Source organism: Furipterus horrens, unplaced genomic scaffold, assembly GCF_987537825.1.
Source record: "Furipterus horrens unplaced genomic scaffold, mFurHor1.1.pri manual_scaffold_17, whole genome shotgun sequence".
In the NCBI taxonomy this organism is placed as follows: domain Eukaryota; kingdom Metazoa; phylum Chordata; class Mammalia; order Chiroptera; family Furipteridae; genus Furipterus; species Furipterus horrens.
This window is the reverse complement of record NW_028327187.1, coordinates 80,399,903-80,427,865: the sequence shown is the minus strand read 5'-3', so window position 1 is coordinate 80,427,865 and position 27,963 is coordinate 80,399,903. Positions and strand designations below refer to the sequence as shown.

General features: G+C 51.1%; 3 protein-coding genes across 7 annotated transcripts; 2 read left to right on the top strand and 1 right to left on the bottom strand.

Annotated features, from left to right (window-relative positions):
* The first annotated feature begins 600 nt into the window (after positions 1 to 600).
* On the top strand, positions 601 to 11,452 carry SYP (synaptophysin). The gene is made up of 7 exons (XM_090264397.1): positions 601 to 684; positions 1,791 to 1,856; positions 3,031 to 3,155; positions 6,033 to 6,228; positions 6,899 to 7,090; positions 8,810 to 9,140; positions 11,344 to 11,452. The coding sequence occupies exons 1-6, from the start codon at positions 667 to 669 to the stop codon at positions 9,134 to 9,136; spliced, it is 924 nt and encodes a 307-aa protein (XP_090120523.1). The 5' UTR covers positions 601 to 666; the 3' UTR covers positions 9,137 to 9,140; positions 11,344 to 11,452.
* Positions 11,453 to 14,734: 3,282 nt separating this feature from the next.
* PRICKLE3 (prickle planar cell polarity protein 3) lies at positions 14,735 to 23,424 on the top strand. Of its 2 annotated transcripts, XM_090265306.1 has the most exons (9): positions 14,735 to 14,848; positions 16,020 to 16,105; positions 16,844 to 17,027; positions 18,987 to 19,100; positions 19,417 to 19,554; positions 20,273 to 20,476; positions 20,569 to 20,755; positions 21,904 to 22,203; positions 22,770 to 23,424. In XM_090265306.1, exons 1-9 carry the CDS (start codon positions 14,807 to 14,809, stop codon positions 23,342 to 23,344), a joined length of 1,830 nt encoding a protein of 609 aa, XP_090121432.1. In that variant the 5' UTR covers positions 14,735 to 14,806; the 3' UTR covers positions 23,345 to 23,424. The 2 variants fall into 2 exon arrangements, with proteins under 2 accessions (XP_090121432.1, XP_090121431.1); XM_090265305.1 differs by lacking the exon at positions 14,735 to 14,848 and having other exon boundaries at positions 15,759 to 16,105.
* Positions 17,416 to 26,454, bottom strand: PLP2 (proteolipid protein 2). Of its 4 annotated transcripts, none has more exons than XM_090265309.1 (5): positions 26,356 to 26,454; positions 24,996 to 25,148; positions 24,795 to 24,890; positions 24,210 to 24,300; positions 17,423 to 18,840 (listed from the first exon to the last, which is right to left on the bottom strand). In XM_090265309.1, the coding sequence occupies exons 2-5, from the start codon at positions 25,074 to 25,076 to the stop codon at positions 18,635 to 18,637; spliced, it is 474 nt and encodes a 157-aa protein (XP_090121435.1). In that variant the 5' UTR covers positions 25,077 to 25,148; positions 26,356 to 26,454; the 3' UTR covers positions 17,423 to 18,634. The 4 variants fall into 4 exon arrangements, with proteins under 4 accessions (XP_090121434.1, XP_090121435.1, XP_090121433.1 ...); XM_090265307.1 differs by having other exon boundaries at positions 17,433 to 18,840; positions 26,221 to 26,454; XM_090265310.1 differs by lacking the exon at positions 17,423 to 18,840 and adding an exon at positions 23,863 to 24,008 and having other exon boundaries at positions 26,221 to 26,450.
* Between the last annotated feature and the right edge of the window lie 1,509 nt (positions 26,455 to 27,963).

Here is a 27,963-nt window from a genome sequence, read left to right as displayed (position 1 = left end):
CAGTAGTCCAATTAAGAGTGGGCTAAGGAATAAACAGGATGTAAAGTGTAGCGTTAAAGTAAGGAAGAATTTGACATAAGAAGAGAGAAATATGAGAGATGGTTGGAAGGGGGAGGGGTTTTAAGATGTGTTTAAAATACAGATAAGAAACCCTCAAGACCTTGAACTATGTTTAAATTGCAGGGATTTGGGGCACTGCCAATTACTAGCTGGGCGACCTTCTGCAAGTCGCTTAACCTCTCTGGGGGTTCATTTTTCTCATATGTAAAAATGGAGCTAATAGTCCCTACCATATAGGGCTGTTGTGAAAATTAAATGAGTGAACGCATTCAACAAACTCAGTAAAGAGCCTGGCAAAATGTCATACCGTAGGAGTGAACGGTCCTCCTCCCCCCAGATTTCTACCTGCGTTTTCAAAGAGACAGATCTTCCTTGAACATTTCCAAGGTTCCAGCCTCGGGGATGGAATGGCCGCCAGTGGCTTAGGCACAGCTGCTGAGCGCAGGCGCGCATGGCCAAAGAGGCGGGGGCGCAAAGGGAGGAGCTGCAGCTCTCTCAGCTCTTCTGACGATCGCACACCACCCCCACCCCCCCGTTGCCTCCGCACTCGCCCTTGCTTGCAGACTCCTCCCGCCCCCCGCATTGCTGCTGCTGCTGCTGGCCGACATGGACGTGGTGAATCAGGTACGCGTTCCAGCACCGCGGACAGAGCCCGCCGCTGCCGGGCCTCTCCGCCCGGGTCCCAGCGGATCCGCCGACCCAGAGGTGGCGACCAGGGTCCTGGGAGCGGACATCTGGCCCCCGACGCTGGGGCTGGGGTCTGCGGCAGATGAGGGGGGGAAATGGGAGGTGGAGAAAAGAAGAAGTGCGCCCTTTGCCGCAGCGAGGGCCATCCTCACTGCCGCAGTGGGAGCTGCCACAAGCTCGGTTGCTTAACAGGCCTCTGCGAGAGGAGGAAGACGGAGTCTGGGGCTAGGGTACAGGCAAGGGGTAGAAAGGGGAGAGTGGAAGGAAGATAGGGGGTGCTGCGGATGAGCCAAGAAATAGAGCAACAGAAGGTGTGAGGGCGGGGGGATGGAGGGAGGGCTGACAGCTGCCCCTCCCAAACAGAGTCGGTACCCCTGTAGAGAACCACTCCTTCCCCCAGAGCAGACCAAAGGGGTCGATCTGATTTTCCTCTCCAAAACCCGTAGTCTCCCCTCCCCCAGCACATATTCAGTAAAGCCAATGTCTCAGCCTTCCCCACCAAAATCAGCCTAGACCCTCTGCCATCTCACTCTTCTTCAACACATTTGAACCTCACCCCCTCTAACAAGTACCAACCCCTCTCCATCCTCATCACCTCAGACCATCCCCATGACCACCATCTGACTCACCTTTATCGCTGTAGACCCCTCCCCCACCCTAATGAACCCCAATTCCTTCCTCACTCACTTCAACCGATCCCTTTCTCCATCTAACTCACCTTTGCCATTTCAGACCTTCTCTCATTCCCTAATGCATCCTGACTTAACCCCATCTTCCTCACCCCTGACCCCCTCTGCCATCTACTTCACCCTCTCTCCAGACCTCCCACCAGTTCTGAATCCCCAGGGTCTTCGCTCAGGGAAGGTGTGCCCACACCTCACCAAAGTGTCACTTTCTCCTTCCCACCCCCTCTCCAAACAAATGTCCTCACTCCCTCCCGGAGGTCACATGCCCTATCCCCGGGGGTCATCACCTGATGGCCCCCCTCACCTCCTTCTCCATCCCCAACAACCCCATCCCCTCCCCACTATTTCTCTCCTCAGCTGGTGGCTGGGGGTCAGTTCCGGGTGGTCAAGGAGCCCCTCGGCTTTTTGAAGGTGCTGCAATGGGTGAGTGTGGTCTGAGCCATGGGGAGAGAGAAAGGTAGGTAGTGGGATCCAGAAGAGCAGGGGTGGAGTTGGTGCGAAGAGCAAGGAATGGATGGGTGGATTGGGGATAGAAGGGGATGGTGGAATTGTACTCCAGGGTGAAGTCCCCGGGGCTTGGTTGGGGTCAGAGAACGAATGGGCTGTGAAGTGACATCACATAAGGCCAAGGGTACCCCTGTTGTGAAGTGGAAGATTGTGACGTCCTACCTCTTCTCCTGAGGTGAGAGAGAGGAAGGGGAGGTGGAGCTTACAGCCGTTGCTGCAGGAGAGATGCAAAGCCAAGAGAAAACCCGAGACAGTGAAAAAGACAGAGAATTCGAGACAGTGAATGATGGAGATAGAGATGGAAATACTGAGAAAAAAGAGATACGGCGATAGGAGAGAGAGGAGGCAAACAGAAAGAGACAAAGAAAAAGGATACAGAGAAAGATGCACAGAGAACAGAGATGCAAAGAGAGAGAAACACAGGAAGAGGCAGAAAATGAAAAGGAGGTTGGAGAGAGAAAGAGACAGAGAAAAAGAGATACTCTGAGGAAGGAGAAAAAGAGACTGATACCCAGAGAAAGGGAGGCACAAGGGAGACAGAGAGAGCAACATACAGAGACCAAGTGAGAGACAGCAGGGAGACAGAGACAGACAGGCTGAGAAACAGAAAGACATAGAGAGACATATATTCACACAGTGAGAGGGAAAAAGAAACAAAAAGAGACACACAGAGAAACTAGAGAGGCAGAGGCAGAGAAACAGAGATGCAGAAGACAAAAAGACATCTAAGAAAGACAAAGACACATAAAGAAACAGATACCAAGAGAAATAGAGACACAGAGAACAAGAGACAGATGGAAATACAGAGAGACACACATAGAAATAGAGAGACTGAGACAGAAGAGAAAGAAAGAAGGAGTCAGAGCATTGAGAGGTACAGACAGAGAGAGACACTAGGAGAAAGACAGGAAGAGACAGACACACCCCTGTAATCAGCTTGTCCTTGGGTCCGATGAACCCTGATTAGGGGGTGGGGGTGGGGACTGGCCCATCTGCTGCTGCCTGTGTTGGGCCCCGATCTGTCCAGAGGAGGGCATCCCCACCCCACGTGCACACAGGCTCATTTCCATCCCCATCCCTGCTGCCCAAGGTCTTTGCCATCTTCGCCTTTGCCACATGCGGCAGTTACAGTGGGGAGCTTCAGCTGAGTGTGGATTGTGCCAACAAGACCCACAGTCTCCTCAACATCGAGGTTGAATTCGAGTACCCCTTCAGGTGTGACCCCACCCTCACCCACCCTTGGGACCCTGACAGACCTGGGGGAGGAAGGGATGGGGTGGGACTGGCCAACATCTCCTCCCCAGTGGCTCCTGTCCATCCTCTACTTCAGGAGACCACACCCATTCAGGTCACTGCGTATGCACTGAGCACCTACCTTGTGCCTGGCACTGCTCTGGACATCTAGGACATGTGGTGAGCAAGACAGGCATAGGTTTCTCTACCTGTGGAGTAGCCTTCTTTCTGTCCCACTGCTTCATTAATAAACTATCTTTCACTTTAAAAAAAAAAAAAAAAAAAAAAACAGAAGCAGAGGCTCTTGCCCTCTGGCTATGTTCTAGTGAAGGGGAGGGGCAAGAGACAGGCAGGCAATAAACAAGGTTCAAAAGTAAATATATACATAGCCTTAACACAGTAGGTACTCAACTAATGTTAGCCAGTATCATTATTTAATTCCCATTTATTCATTCCATACACATTTTTTTGAGAATTTGTTGTACTGCTCAAAGTTCTAGTGAACAAAACAGACCAAGCACCCTACCCTCATGGAACCACCCTTATAACAAATTAATTAATAAAGAGGAAAATTGCAGATTGGAAGACATTCAAGGAAAGGATCCTCATGCAAGTTTTTATGATAGAGAATAATGAAGGGGTGCTGTTTAGCTATAGGGAATGATTAAACCCAATTAAACAATTCTAACATTTATTGAGATACTCAGTGCTGGATGTTAGGTACATGGGAGTGAGCACAAGCAGTCAAGGTCACCGCCCTCTAGGAGACATTTACTTCCTGGCTGGTGGGGAGGCAGAGACCCTCCGGCACAATTTCAATAGAGGCTTCTGAGGCTCCTCCACTACTTGGACAAATCACATAACTGCTCTAGATCTTAATTTCCTCATCTGTAATACAGAGTTATGATGAATATTAAGTGAATTAGAACTTGTAAAGTGTTTAGCACAGTGCCAGGCACACTATAAGCACTCCATGAGGAAAATAAATAAGTTCAAGGGACTCAGGAAAGAGGTCATTAATTGAATTAGAAATTTGAGGGGGATGAGCACTAAGGTAAATGAAGGCTCAGAGATCATCTGGGGTGAGAGGGCAGCGTGAAGAGAGGAAATCCCAATAAAGGCTCTGAGCAATGGTTGAAAGAAAAGGAGGTGCCAGGGAGGTGTGGCCTGAGAGGCAGGAGAACCACCAAGGATCCACCAGTTCACAGAAGCCAGGGAAGAGAGTGTGGGGAGGGGGAGTAAGCAGCACAGGATAATTCTGAGAGCAGGCACTTTGAGAATCCAGAAGACCACAAAAATATATGATCACCCCACCAAAACCTCCCATGCCTAGGACCTCTGGTCCTGAAGATCTGCCTTTTACCCACAAGTCTCCCAGGAAAAAATCTGTGCCATGAGTCCCCCTGACCAACCTATCATTGTCCCAATACCCCCCAAGGACCTTTCATTCTCCTTTGGATACCCCCCTCCCAACCCAGCACACTAGAAACCCAGCAACTCAAACCCAGATTCAGCTCCTAGCTCCAACATTTAGCAGCTGCACAACCTTAAGCAAGTAACTTAACCTTGCTGAGAGACTCTGTTCATCTATAAAATGTGTATAATAAAATATCTGCTTTAGAGAATTAGAAGGGAAGGTCAATAAGTGAGGCATTTATGTGAAATAGTAGGGGATCGATAATTGTAAGCTTTTGGACCTTTGCTACACAAGGGCACTGGCACCACTTGCTCAGTTTCAGGATCCTGCACCCCAATCTGAGGTGAGAGCTCTGGGACCCATCCCAGTCCTCCACACACACATTTTTCCCTATGACCCCCCTCCTCCATCACATCACAAGAAAGGCCTTAGTCCCATGCCTACCCAATCAGACCCTCCTCCCCTCAAATACACACATCCTGTTCCAGGATCCCTTCTACCCTCCTGTCAGTCTGTCTCTTCTTAATTTATAATCTCTGGGCTCTTCTCTGCTATGTATACATTTCTTTCTCTTGGGGACCTGAAGTAGAATGAGTCAATATGATGTAGGGGGAAAACACGGGGTTCAGATCCCAAACTACCACTCTCTCACCATCTGTGTGACTTAAGGCAAGTTAATGCACTTCACCGAGCCTCTGTACATTTTATTCAATAAACATTTATTGAGCGCCTACTATGGGGCAGCACTGTTTCAAACCCTAGAGACACAGCAGTGAACAAAACAAAGGCCAAAGGCCTGCCTTCTTGTAGTTACAGCAAAAATCAAGGGAAAATGGTATGTCAAATGAGGTATCACTGCTACATTGAAAAAATGGATCAAGGAAGAGGGCTAGGGAGTGCTTGGAGGGAATGGTTGAATTTAAAAAAAAAATTTTTTTTTAATTTTAGAGAAAGGAAGAGAGAGAGAGAGAGCCCAAAACCCTGAAATCTTTGCATATCAGGACAATGCTCTAACCAACTGAGCTACACAGTACCTAGCCAGGGCAGGAATACTTGAATTTAATTTTAAGGAGTAAGATCAGGGAAGGCCAGACTGAGAACGGGACAGTTGAGCAAATCTTGAAGGAGATGAAGGGAGTAAGACGTAAAGATATCAAGAAGAGCATTCCAGTGCAAAGATCCTGGGGTGGGAGGGTGCCTGGTATGTTCTACAAATAACCAAGTGGCCAAGGTGCCTGTGTTGGAGTGAGGGATGAATAAAACTTATTTCATGGCATGCTATGAACAATCAATGAAATGTGACTGGTACACAATAGGTGCTCTGTGGATGGTGTTTTCTCCTCTTTCGGGGACCTTGTCTATCTGGGGAATTCATGAATGGGCAGGGGGGGATGGGGGGCATTCTTAAAGTCTGGGCCACACCTACCCACCTCTCTCTGCAGGCTGCACCAAGTGTACTTTGATGCACCCGACTGTAGAGGGGGCACTTCCAAAGTCTTCCTACTGGGGGACTACTCCTCATCAGCGGAATTCTTTGTCACCGTGGCAGTCTTTGCCTTCCTCTACTCCATGGGGGCTCTGGCCACCTACATCTTTCTACAGAACAAGTACCGAGAAAACAACAAAGGGCCCATGCTGGTGAGCCCCCACAGCCACTTGTATGCAAGGACCCCAGGGGACACAGAGACTTGAGGAGACAGCCATGTTCATAGGTCATACCAAATCCCAGACTGGCCCACATATAAGCAGCCACCATCACAGCCACACATGCTACTGCTGCTGCTGCTGCTGTTGCCATGAATATCAGGAACACTAAATCATACAGTGACAGAGGCACACTCATAGCCCACACAGAATCCCAGACAGGCCTACACCTGGAAACCTGCCACCTCTCACACAACCATAATCTAGATTAAAGAAAGGAGCACACAGTGGTTCACTGTGACAGTCATGCTTGTCATGCCACACAGACACATGATTCCTACACAGCTGTACTCATAAACCCTCATCCCAGACACAGAATAACACACATTCCCACATTCAGACAGAAGTGGGAAGACAGTACTTTTCACAGATTCAACAACCATCCCTCAGAATTACCCCACATCCACACCCACACCCTCTGTGTCACACACAAGTCCAAGCTAGGAGGGCCATCTTCACATTAGTGTTGGGGAAAAGGCAGGGGAGAAACAAACCTCTTCTGAGGGACCCCCTCCCAAGAAAGCCCGTGATCTGAGGAGGCCCCACAGCCCAGCATGAAGCAGCCCACTCACAGTGCCACCTACCTCTCCCCTGCCCATCCTAGGACTTTCTGGCCACAGCAGTGTTTGCCTTCATGTGGCTGGTTAGCTCATCGGCATGGGCCAAGGGGCTGTCGGATGTGAAGATGGCCACGGACCCAGAGACCATTATCAAGGGGATACCTAGCTGCCAACAGAAGGAGAATACATGCAAGGAGATAAGAGACCCTGTGACCTCTGGCCTCAACACCTCGGTGGTGAGCTCTGGGAAGCTGGCCAGGCTGGCTGGGGAGTGGGGCTGGGTCACTTACAGTCTGGGGAGTGGTGGAGAGAGAGAATGAGAGAATTCAGGGGATATCCAAGAGGGCTCCCCAGAGAAGGCATACCAACAATAAAGCCTAGAAGGATTGGATAGCAATTGTAACTACTGTGACACCACAAACTGTCCCCAAAAAGGGAATATGAGATCTTCTGTCCAGGTTTGGGAGACTTGGATCCCAGTTCCAGTTTAGTCATATAAAATCTCCAGCAACTCAGTTTCCCTACACACAAAATGAATAACTTGAAATTTTCCCACTTGGATGCCCCTTATTGGTCAGAATCTGTCTGAGCTCAAATCCCAGCTCTGCCACTTAAAAGTTTTGTGACCTGAAACTAGTTACTCAGCCTCTCAGGCCTCAGTTCCAGCATGTAAATTGAAAACTAAGAATAGGTCCTCTTCCAAAGTTGAATATTTAGTGAGCTAATAATATAGAGTGCTTAGAAAACGGCCTGGCATATGGTAAGTCACAAACAAGTGTTACAGATGTTAGGATTCCAACTCTGCCGTTTGCTGACTCTGAGACCTTAGGCAACTTAGCTTCTCTGGGCCTCAGTTTCTTCAACTGTGAAGTGGAGATATTACTTCCTGTCACAAAATTGGTATATATTGTATATGTTTATATACATATACAATATATTTTATATTTGTAAAACATGTATTTGTTTTAATATAAAAGTATATATTGGGTTGGCCAAAGAGTCCATTTAGTTTTTCTGTAAAATAAGACACATTTTTCATTTTCATCAATAACCTTCTTGACTTGGATATTTTGAGTATGCCAGCTATCTCTCACTATTGGCTTCTAGTGGGTAGAGGCCAGGGGTGCTGCTAAACATCTTCCAATGCATAAGACAGTCCCACAGTGAAAACTTGTTTGACCAAAATGTCAATAGTACTAAGAAACTTCTCAAATGACTTTTGACATGCTCAATCAGTCACAACACCTTCTCCATACACTGCACAAACCTTTTTTTGTTTCAGTTACATTTTTACCTTTCTTGGAAATAATAAAGCATAATACCCCAAAAATGTTTATTTTCTTCCATCTTCAATATTAAAATGGCTACACAGAAATTCACTAATTTTGATGTTTTTTTTTTAATGCACACTGATATGACAGCTGTCACAATACAATCTAACAAAACTCCGTCAAATGAATTTAAAGGCAACTAAGCATTACTAGAGCCATGATACAGAAAAAGAAATTTTTTTGGCTAACCCAATATTTACATACCTTATACATTTCTAGTTATACATATGTATGCGTATTACACATCTATAAGTGGTATATTTACATATTTAATCAGTGTCTACTGAATATTTCACTAAAACACAAATTTGTTTACTATATTTTATGCACGTATAAACGTACATATGTAACATGTAAATGTATAAATACATAAACAAATGTATGTAATATTACTACACCTCAACATCCCAGGAATCTGAATTCTAACACGCCCTATCCCTCCCCGCCCAAGGTGATTTTTCTGCACAATGATGTTAATGCGCTTGGGACTCGGGTCTGTATTTCAGAAACCACCACTCTTCTAGAGCCCGCGCGGATCCTTGCCCAACGCGCGCTGCCTCGATGTTTCCCAGGGCCGCTGAGGCAATGGGCCTGGGACAACAGTTGGGCTTTATCTTCCCGCAGGTGTTCGGCTTCCTGAACCTGGTGCTCTGGGTCGGCAACCTGTGGTTCGTGTTCAAGGAGACAGGCTGGGCCGCCCCATTCCTGCGCGCACCTCCTGGCGCCCCCGAGAAGCAACCGGCGCCTGGGGACGCCTACGGCGAGGCGGGCTATGGGCAGGGCCCTGGTGGGTACGGGCCCCAGGACTCCTACGGGCCCCAGGGCGGCTACCAGCCCGACTACGGGCAGCCCGCTGGAGGCGGTGGCGGTGGCTATGGGCCTCAGGGCGACTACGGGCAGCAAGGCTATGGCCCTCAGGGTGCGCCCACCTCCTTCTCCAATCAGATGTAGTCTGGTGAGTGACGGGCGGGCGGTGCGGCCAAGGAGGGTACCTGAACGGAGGTGGGCGGGTCAGTGAACCTATTAGAGTCCGTAGTAAATGGTACGTGAGACGCTAGCCAAGACAAATGAGGGTGGGAGTTTGAAGGAGCCAATACAGAGGTGCAGCTGTGGCTAAGAGCGAAAACCTATCCAATGAATGGAGAGCAGGAGAGTGGTGCTTGAAGATGGGCAGAATAAGGAGCCAATGGGTGAGGTAGAAGTGTGTCTCTCAAGGGAAGGAGGGAACAGAAAAATGGGCAAGGCAACCAATGAGAGGAGGGAATAGCAGGGGGACTTACATAGTGGAGAATCAGCGGAGTATAGGAGCGTTGGAGGGAAGAGGAAGTGGTCTTAGACGTGATTGATAAACTAGTGTGTCATGATAATGGCAAAAGATGCTGAGGGTTAACTGGCTTGGATGATTAAGGTCAAACAAGCTCCAGTCCCGGAGGAGGTGATAGATCTGACACCTCTCCCCACCTCTGAGGTCGGGAAGGTGGTGTGGAATTTCAAAGAAGGAAAAAAGGGTGGGGCAGGGGCATTGGAAAGGCTTGCTGGCCTTCTTGACCAACTTAAAAAGAAAAGTGAGATTTCCCTCACATATGATGAGTGAAGATGGGGAGAAGAGGCAGGGAGAAGGCATGAGAGGGAAAAGACAAGGAGGTGGCAACACGTGGGTGGAGGTAGCTTCTGGCACTTGGCCAGGATAGAAAGGAAAGGGAGGAGTTTATTAGGCATCTCACATCTAATTCATCAAAAATTCCTGTTGTATTTACCTTCAAAATACACCTATGATCTTCCCACTTCTCACTGTCATCTCCCCCGGACATTTTAACAGGTTTCCACCCCCATTCCCATTCTGTTCTATTCATAGCGTTGGGAGGGATACCATTAAATCTTAAATCAGGCCACCTTTCTCCTGTGCTCAGAGCTCTGCCAGGGCTCCCATGTCACTCAGATTGAAAGCCAAAGGCTTCAGAAGGCCCTACACAATCTAGCCCCTCCCCTCATTTCTCTGACCTCTCACCTCCTGTCACTGTCTCCCCCACACACACTCACACACACTGTTTTAGTCACACTGGCCATCTCAATAGGCCAGGCACAATTCAACTTTGGTGGCTTGCCTTGATACTTGCTTTTCCCCTGGAGTTTCACAACCACAACCCACTGAAAACCTCCCCGGCCAGGTCCTTACAAGTCCCCTTTCTTACCTCTCTCATGATACCCTGTGCTTTTCTTTACTGCAGTTTGTAATTATTAGTTTATATGTTTATTGAATGTCTCTTCCACTAGACTAGGGGATGTGACCATGACTTACTCATGCTGTGCACACATCACTTAGAGCACTACTAATGTTAAGAAACATTTACTGAGGAAATAAATAATAGAAACAACATAACATGAGACTTTTTATTCTTTGCTTAGAATCTTCCCATGACTTACACCTCATCCAGAGTCAAAGCTGAAGTCTTCACAACCTAGTCCTGTGTGAACCCATTACCTACTCTCTGATATCACCTCCCATCACTCTCCCATGTTCATTCCTCTCAAACCCCACTGACCTCCTTGCTGTTCCTCAAAAACACTAAACATGGTCCCACCCAAGGGCTTTTGCACTGGCTGTACCCCATGCTTGGAATGCTCTTTCCCCACCCCCAACTCCCCAGTAATTTCTTCAGTGTTGTCTTCTCTGACAACCCTACTTACTACAGCAACCTTCCTTCCCTACTGGCACTCCTAATCCCCTCAACCTGGTCTACTTTTTGTTTTTCCATTTCACTTATAGTCACCTTATGTTATGCTAGATAACTTTATACATTATGGTCATTGAAGTTTGTCTCCCCTGCTGCAATGTAAGCTCCACAAAGATGAGGATCTTTGTTTGTCTCAACATAGTTGATAACCAATGACTGGAACAGTTCCTGTTAATGGATGTTTTGGGTTAGGTGAGTGAGGGCCATAATTTCTCTGGTACCTAGCCTAATGTGGAAAGGTGCATTTTCCCAGTAGGGACAGCTGGAATGAACTGACTACTGGACTCTGAATGAAAAGAAAAGGAAGAAAAGGCATGTCAGGCAAAGGATAAAGCCAGGGTGAAGGCATACAACCCAGGCCCTCCCTAAGGGCACCACCCGTATCTGGACCCCCTCTCCTTTCTTTGTCTTTTGTCTCCACAGGTCAGTGCAACCCAGGAGGACCCCATGGGTGGGCAAGAGCTCAGGAGAAGGCCTGCCCCCCCTTCTCACCTCTATATCCCAGGTCTCCACCTCTCAAGCCAGGAGACCCTTAACTGTCTTTGAGAAATATATATAATCTGTCTGAGCCCTGCCCCCATTCCACTCCACTCCACTCCACTCATGCATTAGAGGCCCAATCTATCTTTAGTGGGCCCCTCTCTTACCCTTAACCCTTTCCTTGCATCCCTTGGCCCCTCTCTGTTACCTGGCCCTGTGCCCTGAAGTTGGGGAGGATTCTGAAAGAGGGACAGGGAGGAGACAGACCTTGGCTGTGTGGGGAGGGTAGGCTTGACTTCAGACTCTCTCCCCTCTCTCCCTTCCTTCCTCCCAACTCTGGCCTTGATTTCTTCAGCAATGTTTGAACAAGGACCATTACAAAAAATTCAATATTGAATGTGGTGAGAAAGGCAGAGATTGGAGAGGTTGGAACCCAAGGTGGTCTTGGAAAGGAGCTCTGGGGTGGAGGGGACTAGTTAGCAGGGAGTGTCCTCTCCAGTGAAGCTGAAGCTACAGAGCCTGGGCAGGGTGATACGGAGGGTCTGCTGTTGCCCATGCAGCAGACCCCCCCTCTCTTCGCAGCTGAAGGGTCCAAGGGAAAGACGGAGTCAATACAGCTTGGCTTCAGGTGCGCCGCAGGAGTTGCCGGTGTTGACTACAACGTCAAACCGCCTTAGGGACTCCAGCTCCGGATTTTCTGTCGGGGTTTACCCCCTTAGCCTTTCCCCTGAAGAGGTATGCCGCAAGGCAGCGGAGGTTTTTTGGAGTCAGAGTTTTCCTTCTCTGATGTGCCCTGACTGGAAGATCGAACCAGCGACACTTAGCTCGCAGGCCGACGCTCAATCCACTGAGCCAAACCAGCCAGGGTCAGTTCCAGACATACTGGAAATGTATTGTAAACGAGAGGGGTGCCCTAGAGCATTGTGAAGAAGAGCTTGGAAGGAGGCTGAGGGTGAGATTCTAGAAAGATCGGAGCTTTGAATGAGGCAAGTGGGTGGGCCCCAGAGTGATCAGGGCTCGTAGTAGGACTTGGTTCTATGGAAGGGATGTGACTTGGGGGCCTGGGGACAGGTCTTGGAAGAACACTGAGAGTTCTGAGGGGGTGTGCTTAAACCTGGCAGTGGGTGAAGCTCCAGAGTGGCAGGTCTTGGATTGGGACTAGAGTCTATGGAAGGGGTGTGGCTTGGAAAATTTAAGAAACAGTTTGATTCTAAAGCCGACAGGCAGGAAGGGTGATTTAGTAATGGGCTGCTCTTGGAGTGAGGGTGTGGTCAGGGTTCTAGATGGGGCGAGGTTTAGAGTGGGGCATGCCTGGTGGTTTCTGAGGGGACAGCCTGCCCCACCGCTCCACAATGGAGCAATGAAGAAACTATGTTTTAAAGTGGGCAGATTTGGCAGTGGCTAAGGATTGTTGGATGGGTTTCGTTAGTGGTGGGGGAGTATCGCTGGCCAAGACAAGGGACTGAGGGGGCCTGTGGAGACCTGAGAGTTATGGCTTGGAGGGTAAGGGGTGGGGTCCAGAGAGAAGCACCCACACATACCCTTGCCCACTCCCACCACAGGACAGCTAGGTAATCAGAGGGCAGAGATAATGGGCCTGTGGGGCCGGCCCACCCTTCTCCCCCACTTCTCCTGCCTCCTCCTTCCCTCCACACCCCGACCCGTACAGGGGTGGTTGGAGGCCTGGTCTGGAGCACCTATCCTACACCTTCTGCTGTGTCTGTGATGTCGGTAGTGCCTGTGACCGTGTGTTTCCATTTTGTCTGGCTGTGGCCCTTCCCCCTCCCCTCCAGACCCCCACCCTTTCCCTTGTCCTTTGGTATTGTTGGAAGACTCCCTCCCAGAGGAAGAACAAATATGATTAATTATCCTCTCCTAAATAAACTCCTCAACCAACTAGTATCTCCGGCTCAGACTTCTCATTGTGTCTTTTGGGGGGACACAGAGGGAGAGAGAGAGACAAGGCGAGATGAAGTTCCGTCCCGACCTGCTGGACGCTGTTCAAATCAGTCCACCATTTTAGGCACTTCTAACAGTGACGAAACCTAAGTCGTGCTCTGAGTAGCCCTGCCCAATGCCCTACTACTGGCCACAGAAAGCCCCATCTTTCAAAGGTTCAGTTCTAATTCTGGTCCCTTAGCTATGTGCTTTCCCCGACCTGTCCTCAAATCTTCAAGGGGTTCGAATAGGACCCCATACTTCACAGGGAGGCTTCCCTCTACCACACCCCTCGTATTCTTCAGACCCCGCTGTCTCTTCATTTCATTGCTTCCCCTCCATTTGGAAAACCGGGAGACTGATATAGCTGCAAGGCTGGGAGGCGGGGCGCCGGAGTGATTTCATTCATTCATTCCTTTTAACCCCTCCCCGGCTCCTCCCTAGAGCAAGCAGAGGTGGAAAATGACTGGGGCGTGCGTAATGGGGCGGGAGGGGGGCCGGGAAATACCTGGAGCCTGTGATGAAAGGATTGGCTGACCGCCGCCTCCGCTGCGCTTAATTAGAGACCCCGGCCCGGCGCCCAAATTCTGACTGCGGGCCTGGGACCCCTTCCTTCCAGCCCTGAAGCACAGAAAAGCCTGAGAACACGAAAGGGAGACTCTCAGCTCTGGAACTGAGCTCAGGGAAAGGGATATCTAACAAGAAAGAGAGAGAAATCGGAGCAGGAGAAGGAAGACTATTAGACCTCAGGATTTAGGGGGGCATGACAACTGGGCCTGTAAGGATGTGGAGGGAGAGGGGAAAAGGGCATGGGAACCTAGGCAATGACTTCAACTTTCTCCTCATAAATCTCAAATAATCCTTGCTCTGAAGGGATGGGAGCGGGGACCTGTGGGAGTGTATAAGATCTAGCTCTCTGATGGGGGCGAGGGAACACCAACTAGGACTGCGATCGAGTTGGGACCATTTTTACATCATTCATCGAGGATAAAGAGTCCTTAGGAATACCACCAGTGGGGGAGAGGCCAAAAGGTGGCTTTAACCCCTTCCCCAAATAAGCATCCGAGATAAATGGACTCAAAGCGCTAATACAAGTACCCTAGTGCACCGCGCCTTGCAGTCAGATCGCCCCTTCCAAGTCGCCCTTCCTTCACTACAGAGTTATCAAGCCCTAGAATGTTCTGTGAGAGGTCACGTGGCCCTTGGGGCTCTGGGGTGCGCGGCAATAGGGTAGGATGGGAGCTCTCCCACACAGCGCTCCTGGACTGCGTGCCCTTCACCTCTAGGCAGGGGGCGCCTTGGCCCGGGAGAGACAGCAGGCCCAGGAGCGGGCGCTGCGTGGCACGCTCCTCCCCCGCCGGTGTCAGGTTTACGGAACAGAGCTTCCTGGCAGGACGCGCGGTGGCCTGACGGCCGCGAGGATTTCATTCTCCTGACCTGGTCCGTCTTGACCCTGCCCGGGCGCGCCATGTTCGTGCGTGGGTCCCGGAGGCGCCGCTCCGGGCGCGCGGTGAGCGAGACTCCGGGCAGCATCAGGGATCAGAGGCCTTGGAGAGTGGGCAGGGGATAGGGATAGGGATAGCGAGGAGACACTCCACAGAGGGTTTGGGAATTTCCATCCCTAGAATTCCCAAACCAAAGGGGCTGGGGCTGCTGGAAGCGTATGGATAAAGGAACGTGAAGATCGGGTGGCTCACTCTCCCTAATCACCTCACCTCCTCACGCCTCTATCAGCACCTCAAGGACCTGTTGTTCTCCCCTCTCGTGTGCTTTATGGGGAGGGATTCTGAGGGTCAAAAGACTGGGTCTTGAGTTACTGGATTGAGCAGGGCCCTTTCGAGCTTCTGAGGGAAGAGACCTCCCCATGTACATTGGGGAAAGGTGAACGGAAGGGTGAGGTTCTACACTCGTGGGGTGCTGGAATACTGAGGGTGGAGGGATTGGAATTTGGGATAAGAGGGATTCTAGGCTTCCAGTTGAGCAGGGAACCTTTGACTTCCTAGATAGGAGGGTCTCTAAATGGAGTCTTGGTTTGGTAGCCCAGAGGAGTGAGTAGCCCTAGGATATGAGGGGTTAAGGGCCAAGGCTTCTTGGGGCAGGGTTTCTGAATGGATCAGGGGCCTCCTAAGGTCCTGGAGGAGGATCTCTAGCTCCTTGGGTGAAACCAGGATTTGGGGGAGGGGTTCATGCGTGGATCTCAGGTAAAGATGAGGTATCAGACTCCTACCCCGTAGAACTGGAGTGCTGCTGGCCTCATGGGTGGAGAAGAGGCCGAGAGAGAAGCCTCGGGGGAGAAACCCAGATTAGGGACTCTGAGCTCTGAGTGAGGAGAGTACTTTTAAGTTCTGGGGGAGGTGTTTGAGGCCTGGAGGAGTCAGAAGCTTGGGGCGGGGTGGGGGTGGGGTGTCCCGGCTGGGTGAGGCGAGTTGGAGCCTGGCCTGGAAAGGGGAATTCCCTGAAAAGAGAGCAAAGAGGGAGGTGGCCCCAGCTGTCCCACCTCTATCACTGTTATGTTCCTTTCCCCGAGCTCTGGGTGCTGTCCCAGCCTGCCCAGCGGTGCCCTGGTAAGACAGGCCCCAGCGTGTGGTCTCGGGCTCTGGAGTGGAGAGGAGGGCGTTGACTTCTCCCTCTCCACCTCCGCGCCTGGCCTTGTCCCGTGTCTGCCCCACCCCTCGCTACAGCCTCCAGAAGCAGAAGACACAGACCGTGGCCAGCCCTGCAACTCCTGTAGGGAGCAGTGCCCTGGCTTCCTCCTGCATGGCTGGAGGTAGGTGACTATTCCAGGGCCTCCCGTTCGTCAGTGCTCGGCCCTCAGATTCCCCGAGAGACTTAGGCCACACCGCTAGGCTTGAACGTGGTCCACCGAGGAAGCTCAATCGGAAAAAGGGCCTTTTGCTCTGATTCAGAGCCCCGCCCCCTGACTCATTCCCTATTGTCCGGTTCCCAGGAGAGCTCCACCCATGACACAGCCCCGCCCCAGAAGTGTCTTCCTCACCCCTCCCAGCCCTATCTCCCGATCCTGGGCTCTGAGCACTGCCTACTGACCCTCCAGCCCCCTTCTTGAGTTAGGAACTCCTCTCCCAAATTCCTGTGCCTTATCCTTCTACTGGATCCCAGTACCCAAAACATTCCATAACATACCACGGATAGGGCCCTATCCGAAAGTTCAGAGGCTCAGCACAGGCTAGAGCCCACCTCCAGAGAAAGTTCCCCCACAATGTCCAGAGCCTGTCCTGAGGGGAAGCCCCTAGATGTATAACTCCAATCTCAGGCCCAGGTCCCAGAACTGAAAATAATGGGCCAGTCTTGAGACCCCACAGCCCCATCTTTTCACCTCCTGCACCCAGGCTCACAGTGCCACCTCCTCTCAGCCCCGCCCTCAGGCTCAGAGTCCTTTGATGGTGATAATCTGCATGTTCCTGCCCTTCAGTTGGACTTCCTTAGGCTGCTGAGGGGGCCAAGAGGTCTACCCTTTAGTAATTGATCCTCATCCTGGCCCCCTCAGAAAGATCTGCCAGCATTGCAAATGCCCTCGGGAGGAGCACGCAGTGCATGCAGTGCCTGTGGACCTCGAACGTATCATGTGTCGGCTAATCTCAGACTTCCAGCACCACTCCATCTCTGATGATGACTCGGGCTGTGCTTCAGAAGAGTATGCTTGGGTTCCCCCTGGTCTCAAGCCGGAGCAGGTAACCAGAAGGCACCACCCACTGTTGCTATCCAATGGGTGTACACACATATACTCAGGTGGAAACCTATTCCTGGGGCAACACTAGGGTGTGTGGTCAGACTGCACTTATGTTTTTGACCCCTCTGTGATCTAGGGGTAATCAGACCCCAAAAACTTGCAGGGAACACTGCGTGGTCACTGGGCCAGTTCCTCAGATTCTGTTCACCACTCCTGTTCTGCCCATTACCTAAGGGCTTATCCTAGCACTCCGTTGATTAATTCATTCAACAGTTATTGAGCACCTACTGCATGTCAGACACTGTTTAAGGCACCGAGAACACAACAATGAACAAAACACAAAATATATGTATATGTGTGTGTGAGTGTGTGTGTATACATACAATATAAAAATATGTCAGATTGTGTAAGGTCTATGGAATAAAAAAGCAAGGAGAGGTGGAGAGAAATGTTAGGATTGTAAATAGGGTACCCAGGTAAGTCTCTGTGAGAATATGATATTTGAGCTTCCTGTAGGAGTTGAAGAGGGAACCCATGCAGAAATCTGAGGTTAGAGAGATCCAGGCAAATGGACTAGGTGATGCAAAGGCCCTGAGGCAGGAGTGTGCTGGGCATGTGTGAGGAACAGTGAGAAGGCCAGGGGACTGGAGCAAAGTGAGCAACAAGGAGAGTGGTTGGAGGTGGTGTCAGAGAGGTGGCAGGGGGAGGAGCATGGAAAAGACTCGAACTTCTACTTTGAATGAGGGAGAAGCCATAAGAGATTTGTGAGCAAGAAGGGATGTGAGTTGTCTTAGGATTTAATGGGATCCCTCTGGCTGCCAAGTATAGAACAGACTGTAGAAGTGAGGGTGGAAGCAGGGTACCAGTGAAAGGGAAGCTACTTCAATAGTTTAAGGGGCTGATGATGGTACTGGCAGTGGAAATAGTAAGTGGTGGTCAGATTCTGGTTATATTTTTAAAGTAAAGCTGAGAGGATTTGCTTGTGGGTATGAAAGAGAAATGGAGCCAAAGATGACCTTAAGGGTGGATGGATTAACTGATACAGGTCAGGCCAAGGTAGGGACATGTTTGAGGTCTAAGCATAAGTTTGGTTTTGGCATCTGAAGTTTGAGATGACCATTAGACATCTGAGTGGTCACATTGCTTGGAACTCAAGGGAAAGAGCTATCATAGAGCTAGAGGCAAGCATTTGTGAGGCATTAGCCATGAGATAATATTTATAGCCATGAGGTTAGATGTGATTCCCAAGGAAGTGGGACGCAAGACAGTGGGAGACAAGGGAGTGGGAGACAGGCAACAGGACCAAGGACTCAGCCTGAGGACCCTCCCACATTTAGGTGTTGGTTACTTGAGGAGGAACCAAAAGAAGAATAGAGAAGGGACAGACAAATAGGTGGGTTTTGTTTTGTTTTGTTTTGTTTTGTTTTTTGGTAGAAGGAAACCCAGGAAGGTGTGGTGTCCTGGAAGCCAAGGGAACACAGTGTTTCCAGGAAGAGAGGGCTATCAGCTGTGTCCAGTGCTACTGATGGGTCAAGTTGAATGAGGACCTAGACCTGAATAATGACTTAAACAATGTGGGCATCATCAATGACGCTGACGGGAACAGCTTTAGAGGAAGGGCAGGAAGGCTGACTGGAGTGGGGGTCTAGAGAGAATGGGAGGAGAGGAAGTGGAGCCAGTGAGTGCACACAACTCTTCTGAGGAACTTTTCTGTAAACGGAAGGAGAAAAGTGGAGCAGTTGCTGTCAGGAAAAATGAAGCCAAGACATGAGGGAACTCCTGGCATGTTTGGGAAGTGACAGAAATGATCCAGCCTGTAGGAAGGAGAAATGAAGGGAGTCAGTAGGTATTCCCTTCTGATGACTTTAATTTTTCTCATAGAAGTAGAGAACCGCCATCCCACTGCATTCCAATTATCCCTAATCTTAATTGTTTTCTCCCATCCCCCACACCCTCCCAGGTATACCAGTTTTTCAGCTGCCTCCCTGAGGACAAGGTCCCCTATGTCAACAGTCCCGGGGAGAAATACAGAATCAAACAGCTGCTGCACCAGCTGCCCCCACATGACAGTGAGGTGAGGAGAGAGAAGACAGGAAGGGCATGCCAAGTAGGGGGCGCAGCCTGGGCAAATGCCAGGAAACTGGAAAGAAATGGGGAGGATCAGAGGTGAGCTGATCTGAGGTGAAAGGTCTGGAAGGGCAGGGGCAATCGAAAAATTCCTTGGCAAAACAATAGCTGGGACTTGGGAGAAGTCAGGGGTGGGTATTTCAGGCAGGAAGCCCTGTCTGTACAAAGGCCTAGAAGTAAACTTTTGAGCATGGATGAAATTTGAAAGAGGGGTAGGGTAGCAGACATCAGGGGAGGAGCCTGGACAACCTCCGCTACCCCAGGCACAGTACTGCACGGCACTGGAAGAGGAGGAGAAGAAAGAGCTCAGAGCCTTCAGCCAGCAGAGGAAAAGGGAGAATCTGGGGCGTGGTACTGTGCGCATCTTCCCCGTGACCATCACTGGGGCCATCTGTGAGGAGGTGAGCCATGGAGGGCCTCGGAGAGTGAGTGGGGCCTTTGCTCCAAGCCCTGGGGGTCAGGTCCCATATCCCTAACCCCACTATTAGTCAGGGATGGCCTTAGAGTCTAAGGCCTTCCTGGCCAGTGATGTCGGTGTGCAGGACTCCCTGGTGGATGGGGCCTGTCCCTCAGACCCCACTGTTGAGTGTAGTCGGTCTCTAAGGAGGCCCCAGCGGACCTTCTCTATTAGTTTCCCACCCTCCATGAAGTGGAGGCTGTTGTCTGCTCCCCTTGTGGTTGAGGCTTGTCCTTAAGGACCCACCCACGGTGGCAGGACCTGTCTCTAGAGCCTGGTGGTGGGTGGAATTTGTCTCCAAACCCTATTACAGGTGGAGCCTGACCTTAGATCCTACTGTTAGGTGAGGTCTGTCTCTAAGGTTACCCCACTGGGCCTGGCCTGTTTCTATGGTTTCATCAACCTCCCAAGGGCAAGACTTGCCGTTAAGGCTACCCACAATGAGTGGAGCCTGCCTGTCTCTAAGGTTTCCCACAAGAGCAGAGTCAGTTTCTAAGGCACTTCCTTCCCCCGTGTAGGCAGTGCCTGTCTCAAAGTTACCCCGTGGGTAAGGCCAGTCACAAAGGTCCACCATGGGGAAGTCCCAAGTATGACACACACCTTGGCTGATCCTCATCTAACCATCTTGGTGAAGGTGACAGTGTTTATTTATCATCTGGCAGTGTGGGAAGCAGATTGGAGGTGGGGACATTGCAGTGTTTGCCAGCCGAGCAGGCCTGGGTGTCTGCTGGCACCCTCAGTGTTTTGTGTGCTCCACGTGCCGGGAGCTGCTGGTGGATCTCATCTACTTCTACCACGCTGGCAAGGTCTACTGTGGCCGTCACCATGCCGAACGCCTGCGCCCACGCTGCCAAGCCTGTGATGAGGTGTGTGCCTCTCTGCCCAGGGGTGGGAGAGGAGGGCGGGCAGGGCGAGGGGCAGGCCCTGCTGATGGTCACAGACGGCCTGCACCCCACAGATCATCTTCTCCCCTGAGTGCACAGAGGCTGAGGGCCGGCACTGGCACATGGGACACTTCTGCTGCTTCGAGTGTGAAGCATCACTAGGAGGGCAGCGCTATGTCATGCGTCAGAGCCGCCCTCACTGCTGCACCTGCTACGAGGCCCGCCATGCAGAGTACTGTGATGGCTGTGGGGAGCACATCGGTGGGTGAACCTGGCACTAGACAGGGGGATGAATGAACAGTTGGTCCACAGGACCCCCTTCCTCTTGTTCTCCCCCCTTTTCCCCTGCTCCATTCACTGTTACCACGATATTTCCAGTCTAGCCCAAGCACTATAGCCCTATACCCTTCACTGCAAGTTCCATCACTAATATCCCCCATTCTGCCATATTTTCTAAACCCCACCTACACAGCACAGGCACCACTACACATCTAGGCCCACCTCCAGAGTGACCTCTAATTCCCAGCACCCCAGGGCTACCCTCTCAGCCTAGCCCCATTCCGGATGGTATGTGCCTGGAGGCTCTGCCTTAGTTTTCCCCCTAGTGGTATCCCCAATGCTCTTAAGCTGTACCACATTCTCTAAGACTCTCCTCCATCGGCCTAGAACAGTGATTTTCAACAGCTGTGCCATGGCAGGCACACTGGTGCGCCATAAGAATTTTTAAAATGTGCAATACCTGACTAGTCAGGGGCACTTAGATTATCAAATAAGAAAATGACAACAGCCAACACAACAATAGCCTTCAGATGTGAATGAATAAAAATTATACCTATTTTTGTCAGATCGGCAAAAAATATATTTTTTGGTGTGCCACAGAATTTCACTAATTAGTTTATGTGAGCCATAAGGTGAAAAAGGTTGCAAATCGCTAGCCTAGGTACATCATACTTTCTAAACCATACCCTACTCTGTAAGATCCATTCCTTTCCCACCAAGGCCATGCCCTACCTTCTAAGCCTCGTCCCCACCACCCAGGGCTCTTTAAATCCACTCTTCTTCCACCTGAAGCCACCTTTTATGTCTAAGCCTGACCCACATCTTAGAGTCATATGCTTACACACACACCCCTCACTCTGGGAGAGAGCACCTTGGGAAACAAAGAGTGGGGGAGAAGGGAACATTTAACAGCCAGTTTCCTAGCAAGAAGGGTGAGGAATGCTATGGTGAGGACCAAGCCTTGAATTTCCTGCTTTCTGCAGAGGCCCCTTTTATAAGGGGGGGGGGGCATCTTAGGGTACCCTGCCTCAGATTCCTGCCCTTTTCCAGAGAAGAGCTCCATTTGGGAGGGGTGGGTCATGCCTGGGGGCTCTGCCTTAGTTTCCCTTCTCACAGTGTCCTCCCCGCAGGTCTAGACCAGGGCCAGATGACTTATGAGGGCCAGCATTGGCACGCCTCAGACCGCTGCTTCTGCTGTAGTCGTTGTGGACGAGCCCTGCTGGGCCGTCCCTTCCTGCCACGCCGTGGCCTGATCTTCTGCTCTCGAGCCTGCAGCCTGGGGTCCGAGCCCACAACTCCCGGGCCAGGCCGCCGCAGCTGGAGTGCAGGCACAGTCTCCACACCACTCACAGCCTCCACAGCGTTGTTCTCTGCTGTGGAGGGGATGACTGAGATCGCCACCAAAGACACCAGCATGGAGCTAGAACCTGGTGAGTTAACCCTTGAGTCTGGCCCAGTCACTCCAAGTCCTTCCCCGCCCCCCAACTCCAGGCCCCTCAAGGTGACTCGCACCCGGGCCCTTCACCTGCTGCATCCTTAGCCTTGTTCCCAAACCATTCCAGGCCTAATCTCCACCCAAAATACACCCCTCCACCCAGTGAACCCTGGTTCTGCCCCCTTCTGTACAGGGCCCTCCCCTACTTCAACTTGTACTTGCCCAATCCCAAGTTCCTCCTCCTTCTCTCCAAACCCTTGACCCTCTACCCTATCAAAAACCTAATCTGTACCAGCCTATGCCATGCCCCTTCCATCATAAGCCACGTCCCTTGCACTGATCCAGTCCTGCTCCTCTTGCATTCCAATTTCTCACTCCCGTCCATTCAGAGCCTGTCCCAGGCCTCATATTTCCCAGACTCCCCACTTCGCTGCCCCTCTCCGACCACCACCCCACTTGCCCAGTCCTGATAGGGGAAAGGGGAAAGGAGAAGGCCCTTCCACAGGGCTCCTCTGGGAAGGGTCAGATATAGACTCCCTCCATCTCTCTTTCCTGCTGCAGGCCCCAAGGAGCCTACCCATTTTCTGAGAGGGGCCCCTCACCGACACTCTATGCCAGAGCTGGGGCTCCGCAGCGCCCCCGAGCCACCCCCAGGAACCCCGAGCCAGCTGGAGCCTGAAGATGGTGCCTTTGGTCGACAGAGTGCCCCTCGAGTCAGTTTTCGAGACCCTCTGGTGTCTGAGGGAGGCCCTCGGAGGACTCTGAGTGCACCTCCAGCCCAGCGCCGTAGGCCTCGCAGTCCCCCTCCCAAGGCCCCTACACGTCACCACCGCCACCATCATCACTACCGCCACCGCCACCAGTCTGGCAGATTTCACCACCATCAGTGTGACTTGGGAACTGGGTCAGACTCAGAATCTTGCTCCAGTTCACCCTCCAGCTCCAGCTCTGAGTCCTCAGAGGATGATGGCTTTTTCCTTGGGGAACGCATCCCACTGCCCCCGCACCTGTGCAGACCCATTCCTGCTCAGGACACTGCAACAGACACCCCCAACTCTCCATCTCCACTGACCCCAGGGAACTCAGGTCCAGGGATGCCTCACCAGGCCAGAGACAAGAACTGCATAGTGGCTTGAAGGCAAAGCAGTCCTGGGGGGTTCCATTCCTCCATTCTCAAGTCAGTAGCTAACTTGAGAATAAATCCCCTTCCTTCCTCCCTGTTTGTGCCATTGAAGTAATTTAATATTTGGTGTAAAACAGGCCTGGCTTCTTTATCTCCTTGCTCCAGTTGCCCCCATTCCCAATGTTCCCCCTCTTGATGCTTGAGATTTATCCACATTTGAGCAAAGGATTAATTTATTCATTACCATATATTCTAACAATCTGTTTATTTATATCTATCCCTCCACAGAACCACCGCCCCTCCATGCTGAGGTTATTCGGAGTGGGCCACAACCTGGAGGCTGGAGTGTGATATCTGAGGCACACTTATCCCTCGTTTTGTGGCTTAGGTGGGGGCATAGTCCAGGCACTACACGTGTCTGCTTTTGGATACTTGAGAAGAGGAAACTAGACACACCCATAAAGGTGGCCACACCCAGGAGGGTTGATTGGCAGACTGGAGGAGAAATTCTCCTGATAAAGGCACTTCCTGATAAAGGCACTTTTACCTCAGTAGGGGGCTGGGAATTGGCTAGAAGTTTTTGTAGGGTTGGGGAGGAGTCGTTTCAATGGAAGTATTATTTGCAGGTTGCAGAGAGAAATGAAGGGAGTTCACCTACACCGGACCATCTGTAGGGTCTGCAAGTGAGGAAAAGAGAGAAAGCAGTTTGGATCCATATGCCCATTTTACAAACAAAAATACTGAGGCTTATGGTACTTATTGGCACTACAACTATAAGTACCAATAAGGGACAGAGCTGGCACTCATGTCCTTGGGAGACCCCTTTCCTTCTCTTCTCAATCCCAACAACACACTCCTGCACAGACACACACACTTACCAGTAGGGGCTGCTGTATGTCTTTGCTGCCTCAAGGGGAAGGTGAAATAGGCATCAAAGCCAAAGAGGCATGCAGCAATTAGGCCCATCACCTGGGGGTGGGGATGGAAGTGAGATGGTTAAATTAGTCTGGTCAGCCTACTCAGCCTCATATCTCCTTGTATCTACTGTCTCCAGTGACTGCCCCATGCAGGGACAGTGACTAAAGCCCCAGGTTGGGAAGCCAGAAAGCCCCAGCAAAAGGTCAGGAAACTGGACTCTACCTCCACTCTCCCTTATCCTAGGACTGCTCAACATAGGGCAGCCACTTGATGGCCCCACATACAGATGGCACCATTCACAGTGTACATTTGAGACAAAGTTCTAACAGATGGCAGTCTAGTGTGTTGTCAAAGATCCCATGTCAGGCAAGGGATGACCCTTTTCAGCAAATGATGATCTGGCCTGGGCCAGACTTTCCTGCAGACAATGAGGACAAGTATGGCCTGCTGTGGGTCATACGCTTTCTGCCAGAAGCAGAGACAGAAATGGCCCCTAGATACTCAAATCTCTTTCTGTGTTTTGGAGCTGCCTCCACAGCCTTTACCCCTGCGATGATTTTGGAGTGGCTTCCTTTCTCAACGAGGACAACAATGGAGAAGATCAGGTAGAGAATGGATGCTATGAGGGCTCGGAGGAAATCCTGTAATGGGTAGGGAGAAAGCGGAAGTCAGTGTCAAGTGTTCCCAGGACAATCCCAACTGCCAGGGCCCCTCCCTAGCCTAGCCATTTATGGCCCCTTTCTCACACTCCAAGGCCAGTTGATGGTCTTTATCCTGGTGTTCAGGTCACACATGTAGATGACAAAGAAAACAGCAGCAAGGACCATCTCAACCACTGACAGAGAGAAGTATGCTGATGTGGAGGCTATGAAGCAGATCAGAATCACCAGGCACAATATCTGGAAGGACAATATGATAAAGGGGGCCTCCATCAACTCCTGGGGCTGTGGGGATGGGTTAAATCAGGGATCTCAAACTCAGATGCCTACCAGGACTGAGAAGATGACTAATAATAATAGCTAAACACTTATCATGTGCTCATTGTGTTTCAGATATTGTTCTAAGAGCTGAACAAGTATTAATTCACTTAATCATCCCAACAACCTAGTATGTTGGGTACTGTTATTAGTATCTTTATTTTATAGATGAGAAAAGACACAGAGACGTTAAATGACTTGCCCAGTGTCACCCAGCCAATAAGGGGTAGAGTTGGGCACCTGGGTCCCCCTCTTTCACTTCTAAAATAGAGGCGGCCTGCAGGGTGTGGCCCCGCCAGGTGTGTTGAGAGCACTGCTGGAGCCAGCTTGAGGCCTTGACGCGGCAGGACTTGAAGTTCCTCAGGCAACCCCTTTGGGAAGCCGTGAGAGTGACATCGGAGGGGCAAGGCTCCGATTAAAGGCATTGTGCCCCTTTTACAAGTGACTCAAAGGCGGTGCTCACCTTGAGGGGGGGGGCGGAAAACCGAGGCCCCGGGTAACTAAGGACCTCCCGCCCCACCACTGTAGTTCGAGAAAAAACTGGAGAATGGCGGAGCACCCTACCCCGCCGGACAAGCTCGAGGCTCCACCTCAACAGGTCCCGCCCCTGGGCGCGCCGCCAGCCCGCCCGTCTTTGCCCAGGCCGCGCCACGCCCTGCCACGGGATGCCCCCCACCTCCCAGTCCCGAAACCCCTTCAATGAGTCCACGGATGAGTCCACGCGGTCTAACTCCACGGCGTCTCCCATATGCACCATAGATCCCTGGCCTCATACCTTGGCCCAGCAGCTCCCTAACACCTTCTCCAAACCCCACTGACTCGCTCTGCGCCCCAGTTTTCGGACCTCTGCCACTAACCCACTTCTCCCTCCCCCCACACTGTCCCACTACCCAGCGTCTCCGCCTACACACCTGCCTCCCCAGGGCCGCCCGGTTCCACATGATCCAGCCACTCCACCCTGCCTTTGCCCACCCGCCAGTTCAGGGACTCTCACAATCTCAGCAAACAGAAGAATTCCCTTGAGGGTGCGCACGAAGCTGGTGCAGGCGGCCCAGCAGCCGGGGGCCGAGAAGCGCTCGGAATCCGCCATGGCGTGGGCCAGAGTCCCTAGGGGTGCGGATGATCTCACTTTCTCTCAGGTTCGAGGACACTGCACACCCAGCCGTCTAGCCCGCTGTTTGGCCGGGAAGGGAGCCCCTAGGCGAAGGAGGGAGTGAATCACCGAGCTTAGCAGAAATGGGCGGGGCCTGAGGGGGCTGGACAAGGTAGATGCTCTCTCCCCGGAAGCCCCCTCGCCCCGCCCGCCGTGGATAGTCCCCACCAGGAGCACAGCCACTGGGGCGCCTCATCTCCGGATATGCCAGCCTTTGAGGCTTGGTACTTCAGGGTACCTTGAACGATAATGGCGAAACCCCTTGCCCTTTTAGAATACATATACTCCCTGAGCTACTTCATCTAAGAACCTAGGGGAGCTTGCCTTTGGGAGGGAGTGACTTAGTTTCCTTAGCTGAAAAAAAAACTAAGTCGAGGCCCTGGTGAAACCTAGGTATGTTTCCAGAACTCGGAATATTTCGAATTTTGGAAAATTTCCCCAGTGCATACATGGTATATTACTTAACAGTCAGTGGGGGAGGGGGAGGCTGCCCCGTTTTTAAAAAGCACGTTAATATTTCCTCAAACAAGGGCGTGAATGTTCACATAAATGGAATAAGTTAGGAGCGAAAATTGTGCCTCATTCAGTCAGGTCAGGTTTTGTAACCAAATGGTGCCAAATTGTGGAAAAACTGTCAAGTTTCCAGAGCTGTGGGGACTTTGGAATTGCACATAAAAGATCGTGCACTGTGGAGTAAAACTCTTAGCAGTGATGGGAATAAGACCTCGGTGGTACACAGGCCAAGAGAGAACAGGGCCTGGTAAGCATCACGCTGCTCAGTAAATGGGGGCAAATGTTATTAATAATAGTGTCAGAGTCTAGGATCTATCTGTTTGATTCTCTGTTCTGCAATCGTAGGGAAGTCCGATTTTCTGGTTCTGAGGAGAGGGGCTGTCAGCCCAACCCTAGGTGAGGAATGGAAAAAGGATCATGGGTTTTATTACTGGGAACTTGGCAAGATGAGGGGAAAGCTTCTGGGGTGCCAGGCTGGGTGACAAGGCTGACATTTGGAGAGTGTTACCCTGAGCAAGTAATTTCTCCTGACTCAGCCTGGATTTCTGCACGTGAGACAGGAACCTGGTTATAGGAATTTGGATCTCCCCTGAGATGCGCTGGGAGGCACACTCTCTAGGCTGGACATTGGTTTTATTCTCATCTCATTTGAAGAGGCAAGAGTTGTGACTGGAAGGCCAGGATAGTCCAACCCAAGGGCTTGCCTGCTCTCCATTTCCTAACCCAGGGACCTTCAAAACCAAAGAAGGGGCCCCCTTCTTTCAGCCCAATGAAAGAATAATTGGATAGTGGAAGAGATGAAATACTTTTTCCCAGTGCTCAGTGTGTGCTTTCCCACTGTGTGAGACATGTTTGAGTTTCTAGAACATAGCAAGCATACTTTGCTATGCATCAGGGCCTTTGCACTTGATGTTCCCACTGCTGTCAATGCTTTTCCCCAGATCTTTATACATCTAGCTTCTGGTCATTCAGGTCCCAGCTCAAATGTTTGTCTAATGAGGCCAGCAGCTCACCATAATTACCTTCCTGAACATAACCTTCTTTTCGCTGTCTTCATAACTCACTTCTTTC

Coding starts and splice junctions, on each gene's coding strand:
- SYP (XM_090264397.1), top strand. Junction 3,156..6,032: donor GAATTCGAGTACCCCTTCAG/GTGTGACCCCAC, acceptor CTCTCTCTGCAG/GCTGCACCAAGTGTACTTTG. Junction 7,091..8,809: donor CTGGCCTCAACACCTCGGTG/GTGAGCTCTGGG, acceptor ATCTTCCCGCAG/GTGTTCGGCTTCCTGAACCT.
- PRICKLE3 (XM_090265305.1), top strand. CDS start 15,849: ATGTTCCTTTCCCCGAGCTCTGGGTGCTGTCCCAGCCTGCCCAGCGGT. Junction 20,477..20,568: donor GCTGCCAAGCCTGTGATGAG/GTGTGTGCCTCT, acceptor TGCACCCCACAG/ATCATCTTCTCCCCTGAGTG. Junction 22,204..22,769: donor CAGCATGGAGCTAGAACCTG/GTGAGTTAACCC, acceptor TTCCTGCTGCAG/GCCCCAAGGAGCCTACCCAT.
- PLP2 (XM_090265307.1), bottom strand. CDS start 26,316: ATGGCGGATTCCGAGCGCTTCTCGGCCCCCGGCTGCTGGGCCGCCTGC. Junction 25,149..26,220: donor TTCTTCTGTTTGCTGAGATT/GTGAGAGTCCCT, acceptor TTGTCCTTCCAG/ATATTGTGCCTGGTGATTCT. Junction 24,891..24,995: donor CCATCAACTGGCCTTGGAGT/GTGAGAAAGGGG, acceptor TACCCATTACAG/GATTTCCTCCGAGCCCTCAT.